The 7,028-nt window shown below is 41.1% G+C and overlaps 2 protein-coding genes across 2 annotated transcripts; both read left to right on the top strand.

Annotated features, from left to right (window-relative positions):
- Window positions 1–1,282: 1,282 nt before the first annotated feature.
- Window positions 1,283–3,079, top strand: LOC131692714 (uncharacterized). The gene is made up of 2 exons (XM_058979923.1): window positions 1,283–1,375; window positions 1,749–3,079. Exons 1-2 carry the CDS (start codon window positions 1,360–1,362, stop codon window positions 3,041–3,043), a joined length of 1,311 nt encoding a protein of 436 aa, XP_058835906.1. The 5' UTR covers window positions 1,283–1,359; the 3' UTR covers window positions 3,044–3,079.
- A 138-nt stretch (window positions 3,080–3,217) lies between these two features.
- Window positions 3,218–6,677, top strand: LOC131687190 (uncharacterized protein K02A2.6-like). Its single transcript, XM_058971242.1, has 3 exons — window positions 3,218–3,376; window positions 3,438–3,743; window positions 3,915–6,677. Exons 1-3 carry the CDS (start codon window positions 3,218–3,220, stop codon window positions 6,675–6,677), a joined length of 3,228 nt encoding a protein of 1,075 aa, XP_058827225.1.
- The last annotated feature ends 351 nt before the right edge of the window (window positions 6,678–7,028 follow it).

Consider the following 7,028-nt stretch of genomic DNA (forward strand, 5'->3'; position numbering starts at 1 on the left):
AACCGAGCATTGACTTTCTTGTCTACCATATACATGAGTATCTTAATTATAGCGGCGTCACAAAACCACGTGCTACAAGTTATTATGCAAAATGACTGGTTTCGCCTGGGCTAATTTGTTGAACTCTATCAGCACTGAATACCTGACATGGAAGAACTTAATGAAGCCGGCTTCTGTCAGCATAACCTCCATTTTCACCTTCAGCAAATGTTCACGAATGCCTTATGCGTCTTACGCGAAAAGCCTGGAAGTTAATAATCTCGGCAGATTGCCACAGCAAGAATGAAAGTAATAGTTTCTTTTGTCCATCCGACAAGTTACATAATATGAAAGGAACTGTTTTTGTCACACTCAGCATACTGAGTAGGTATTGTGACCGGTGTCTTTGATGGTTCGAAATAGCAATCTTCCACAACATTCTCTCATTAATTTGACAAACCAAACAAGATACAAATTTGTTAAGAGTCACCAAAAACAAGTTTTTTCTAAAATTTATTTTTGGAAAATTTTGGGGGGAAGGGGGTCCCGCTCTGGCTACGGCCTGGATCGTAAATTCTTGAAAGCGTATTATTTATCAGTATTTTATTTTAGTAGTTGGTTTAGTTGCTCGTTGGTTCGAAATGAAAGGCACAAATGTAATTCGTTATCTATTGTACTTGTTTCACTGTGCGGAAATTGATAAATGTTACCCCTAGGAATGTCTGTTTATTTCACCAAAAATACCTCGATTATTCCCAACATAGAATGATATTTCGTTTTCCATTACGGCTTCATGATCAAAGAATGTAACTGTGGCAATTGAAACGATGAGAGAGTTCTGCTTGAAGAAATGTGCAATGGTGCCCCATGTGCTAAACCAAGAAAAACACGCCAGCTTTCTGCAAATAAAACGTTGTTAACACAATATCAAACAATGTATCTACCTTGCGACTTGTTCCCAAATGCTTTGTTTTGGACATGCCGCGCTGGGATACGCTTAAAGGAGGGTGGTGATTTCCATTCACCTTTCCCACAAAGAACAAGCGAAACGATACTGTAGTAAATATGTGAACAGAGACAGTGAAAATAAGATTGACATTAAAAAAACCAACAACAGCCAAAATGGAACCTTACAACGGTATCAAAAATGCGCACGGCTTTCCCAAACCATACACTGTAAGATCGAACTAATTCGAGTTAGGAAAACATGCGTTTCTGCGTTTATAAATACACAAACGCAATATCTTCACCGGAAGATGATAGATGTCGATGGACTTATGCGTTCAAAAAAAAAAGAGGAATGAGAGGAAATGATTCATTCTGTGAACTAAATTGAAGGAGAAAGGACGTGTTTGCCATATTATCAGACACGTTCACGACATGGCGCAGTTGGTCGGTAAGTATAAATAGCAATTGGAAAAGCTTTTGCTTATTGGAATATACGAAGAAGTATATTGGCCGAGCGTTGCAATACGAACCGCATATAATGCAATATTCGGAAATAAAATAAATGTGAGGTTGAGCCCACAATTGGTTCTGAGCGAGAGGTCTCGGATCACGAGAATATAAATTGGAGCAAGAGCGATAGGTCTCTTCTCATTTGCTACTCGAGCGAGTGGTCTTGAAGCACAAGTAACAAAAAAAAAGTGTAAACCGAAATTGCTTGGTCGAGCGAAAGGTCTCGACCCACGCGCAAAATAAAAAAAAAAAAAAAAAGAAGAAGATGAGCGCTATGAACATCTCGTGTTTTCTTTTCTCGTTCATTTTAGATAAGTCGTTGGGGGAAAGCAAGACTAAGAAAAAAGCTAAGAAGAATTTGTTGTCTAGAGAACTAGCAGAAGAAAAGGCTAGGAATGCATTGCTCTTGGACGAATTGGAAAAGAGTCGTATGCAAAACGCGGAACTTCTCGCAGGATTAAATGTCTCATCGGCGGCAAATATCAATCCTGTTGATAACGCCGCAATTGATTTTGATTATGGAAATAGACTCTGCAGTACACAGCACGTAACCACCCCACCGAGTTTGGATGAGTCACGATTTTTGTCATCCATGAACCAGCTTTCCGTTGCATCCATCAACGTACCGGAATGCAAACCTATTGATGATGATGATGATATACATAGACAGTCATTCGAGTCATGGAAGGATTTGCTTATCGATTGCATGAAGTTGGCGGGAATAGATGACGAGTTTACGAAATTTACGGTGTTTAAAGTGAAAGCCGGGGCTCGCCTGCTAGAGTTATTCCGGAACACAAAATCACAAGCAGATGATCCGGACCCGGACATCAAACCCTTTTCAAATGCTATGCACAGGCTCAAATCCTACTTCGGATCAGGCTCCGATGTAATGTTGATGAGACGCAAACTAGCACTAATGAGTCAGAAGCCAATTGAGTCTGACCTGACGTTTATCACTAGAGTTGGTTCTACTGCTCGCCTTTGTGAGTTTGACGAAACGAAGGAATTCGAAGAAATAGTTGCCACGGTTGCCGAACACGCTAGAAACAGGGATGTAAGAACAGCGGCATTAAAAATGCTCAGCCGCAAGGGATGCTTTACAGATCTCGTAGATAAAGTACGTGAAATCGAAGCTATAAGGCTGAATGAAGAATTTGTTATGAGAAAACATGGCAAAAATGAACAAACACAAGTCGCGTATGTCACTGATTCAAGGCAAGTGAACCGCCGACGATTTCCAGAACCGTATGAAATGCGCAGACACAATTATCGCAGTGCTCCAATGTCAAGAGATCGACGGTCTCCGCAAGGCAGATGGGTTAACAGGAACTCGGGGTCTATCCGTCCTTCCCGCGCTATGAAATGTTGGCGATGTAATAGCGTGTTCCACACAGCAGACGTTTGTAACGCCAGGGACAAAACGTGCAACAACTGCGGTCGAATGGGACATATCCGACGTGCATGCCGCGCTCAGGAATCAATTCCGACACCAAAACGTACATCAGATGACCAACTGGAATCTATTCCGAAGATAGCTGCTATCGAGAAGGAAGAAACCAATCACGAAGTTGAGGAAAATGTGAGTGAAGTACTTATTAATTAATATTGCGATACAATGTATCGAGTTAATATAAACCATGAATTTAAATATATTATTTTGAGAGAAATAAATAGAGGCTGGATTCATTATTAAAAAAAAAAAAAAAACATGTTTCAATCGAAGTAATGCTTGAATACTATACAGGTACAAATTAATATTGACCAACGAGAAGCACGCATGCTATGCAATCAAATTTATCCGAAGATTCGAACAGAGACTGACTCAGATGCAAATGCGTGTGTCGATTCTTCTATTTGTCCAAAGAGTAATGTTACAAATGCTGCTAGCTACGATCCGAAGATAAAGACCGATATCAGTTTCCATCCAGTCGGACGAGTGAGTAACAATATATGCTTTAGGCAAATTGATTCTTTAAAGTTTGTTCTTATGCATTTAGGTTCAGACTCCATCTTCAGAACCGAGAAATATGGATGGAACTATTATAGCTGAAGTTGCGGGAATGCGATGCATTTTCTTGATCGATTCAGGGGCACAAGTGAACACGTTCACCAAAGATATGTTTCGTAAACTAATTAACGATTCAAGATATAGCAGTGGTTTGTTGAACATTCAATACAAAGCCGATAGACCGCTTAAAGCATACGCTAGCGGTGAAATTGCAGTAATAGCAACATTTGATGCAAAGTTGTACATATCGAACGATCGACCCACATTTCTTGAGAAGTTCTATGTTGTCAATGAGGTACGAGCACTCCTGAGCAGATCCACTGCCACAAGATACAGCGTCTTATTATTGGGTCTAAAAGTACCTATTCAGCATGATAATTGGGAAGATCAACAATTATATGCTGGGGAGGTCGCGTCGATTGGAATAAGTGGGATATTTCCAAAATTTAACGTTCCCCCTGTAAAGATATATTATGATAAAACCAAACCACCGTGCAGAAACATATTTCTGAACATTCCGTTGGCAGTGAAACCTCTGGTGGAAGAACGGTTACAGGCCCTTGTTGTGGCAAATATCATCGAACCTGTGAAGGACGGTATGGATACGTCATTCTGTTCTTCCATGTTGGTGGTACCCAAAGGAAAAGATGACATCAGAATGGTTATTGATTTGAGGGGTCCAAACCAATACATACATCGTACGCCATTTTCAATGCCAACTTTGGAAAGGATTCTAGCCGAATTAGATGGAGCTCAGTGGTTCTCGACGATTGACTTGGAAAACGCATTTTTTCATATAGAACTGGATGAGGACTCGAGACACCTTACTAATTTCTTCACAGAATATGGAATGTTTAGGTGTGTTCGGCTTCCATTTGGTTTATGCAACGCGCCAGACATATTCCAAGAAACTCTACAAAGAAAAGTTTTAGGAGGTTGCAAAGGCTGTAAAAATTACTTAGATGACATACTTGTATTCGGTAAAACGAAGGCTGAACACGACGAAAATTTGGCGGAAGTACGGGCACGCTTGGATAACCATAACGTAAAAATAAACGAGAGCAAATGTGTTTTCAGTTCTCAATCCGTCAAGTACATTGGATTTACCTTAACACCCGAAGGCTGGCAGATTGAAGATGAAAAAATCACTGCTATTAGTAATTTCAGAAGGCCTGAAAATTGCTTGGAGGTCAAAAGTTTTTTAGGTTTGATCACATTTATCGATAAGTTCATCGTGCATCGAGCCACGAAAACAGAATATCTCCGCTTATTGGCCAATTCGGAAAAATACTACTGGACGGACAACGAAGAAGCGGAGTTCAACTTTTTTCGAGAAACAGCTCTTGATTCAATAAAGCGTTTAGGATATTATAGCCCAACGGACCGCATTGAGTTGTTCGTCGATGCATCGCCCGTTGGACTTGGGGCTGTACTGACTCAGTTTAACGAAAATGAAATCCCAAGAATTATAGCGTGTGCTTCAAAAGTACTTACTGCAGCTGAACAACGATACCCCCAGACACAGAAGGAGGCTCTTGCAGTTGTCTGGGGTGTAGAAAGGTTTTCATACTACCTGCTAACCCGAACATTTACAATCAGAACCGATGCCGAGGCAAATCAGTACATTTTCAATAACAACCATCGCCTAGGAAAACGAGCCGTCTCACGAGCAGAAGGTTGGGCATTGCGTCTTCAGCCATACGATTATAGCATTCAACGTGTTCCAGGTAACCAGAATGTGGCCGATGTTCTATCTAGACTCATACCTGCAGCACAACAAGCTCAACCATTCAAGGAAGATGAAGAGAACCATTTCTTGTATGCATTGGACTCCGGTTGTATGGAGATTACGTGGAGTGAAATCGAGTCTCATTCAGAAAAGGACAGCGAACTTCAGCTAGTGCGGCAGGCTTTGATGTCAAATAACTGGCCTACCGAACTACGATGTTTCGAGGCCCAAGTAAAGCACTTACATGTACTTGGTTCGTTGGTGTGCAAGGACGACAGAGTCATTCTACCATATTTGCTCCGCGAAAAAGCACTTAAATCTGCCCATGGAGGGCATGTAGGAGAGGTAGCTATGAAGCGCATCATGCGAGGGTTTTTCTGGTGGCCCCGTATGTCTTCAGATGTAGCACGGTTCGTAAAAAACTGTAACACTTGTACGCTTTTGTCGAAACGTAATCCTCCTCTGCCACTAGCAAATAGAGATATGCCAACTGGTCCGTGGGAATTCATACAGATCGACTTTTTGTCGATTCCCAAATGCGGACACGGAGAATTTTTAGTCGTGATCGATATATACTCCCGCTATCTCTCGGTTGTCGAAATGAAGGCAATGGATGCAGAATCTACAAACTTAGCATTATCCGAAGTTTTTCAAATGTGGGGATGTCCACTCGTAATACAGAGCGACAACGGCCCACCTTTCCAGAGTGCAGCATTTACGAAATTCTGGGAGGACAAGGGGATCAAAGTTCGAAAATCTATACCACTATCCCCACAATCTAATGGAGCAGTAGAACGCCAAAACCAAGGCATCATTAAAGCAATTTCAGCATCTAGATTGGACGGCATAAATTGGCGATACGCTCTACAGGAATACGTGCATAAACACAATACACTAGTTCCACATTCGCGACTCAGAGTAACTCCGTTTGAACTAATGGTAGGGTGGAAGTTCCGTGGAACTTTCCCAAGCTTGTGGAGTAGCTTAAATGGGAACGAAATAGACCGCGCAGATCTGCGAGAACGAGACGCGGAGGCTAAATTAATCAGCAAAAAGCACGCGGATTCTGTTCGCGGGGCGAAGGAATCTGACATAAACGTAGGTGATACAGTATTACTTGCTCAAAGTAAAAAGAGTAAAACCGATTCCACTTTTTCACCGGAGCGATATCAAGTTATAGCTAGACAGGGAGCTAAAGTGGTGGTGATGAGTAAGACAGGCATCCAGTATGCACGAAACGTCCAAGAGGTCAAACGAGTACCTGTTGAAATATCGGATGAATCAAGTTCAACCGCACAAGAAATTCCTGCCAATAGTTCCAACATAACCAGCGATGATACATTTATTCCAGCATCAAATGAAGCTGTGGATCGAGAAACGGGATCTTCAAAATCGCCGAGGGCTGGTTCAAACATTGAAGCTAGAACATTGCGCAAGAAAGAATTAATTATTCGGCCAACAAGATTTGACGACAAATATATTTACCACTTATTTTGTTAAATCCACATTTCCATCGCATTCTATTTCATAAAACTTTGTATACCAAACGATATTGAAAAAAAAAATAAACTTTAAAGTCAATGACATGATCTGGTTATTAATTTCACCAATTTCACCAATTAGTATTGGGCGATGCCGATGCGATTTTTTTTTCAAAATCGATTTTATAGCAAAATCGATTTTTTTCATTCGATCTTTTTTCCGTTCAATGTTTGACAACATCGATTGTATTGATTCATTGAAATCCGAGGGTCTGCCCCAAAGGGAAAACGAGCGTGCCCGGACAAGAATACGAAGAGTGGCAGATTTGACAAACGCAAAACAGATTCAAGATAATCTGCATAAGGTGTA

Source organism: Topomyia yanbarensis, chromosome 3 (assembly GCF_030247195.1).
Source record: "Topomyia yanbarensis strain Yona2022 chromosome 3, ASM3024719v1, whole genome shotgun sequence".
NCBI lineage: Eukaryota > Metazoa > Arthropoda > Insecta > Diptera > Culicidae > Topomyia > Topomyia yanbarensis.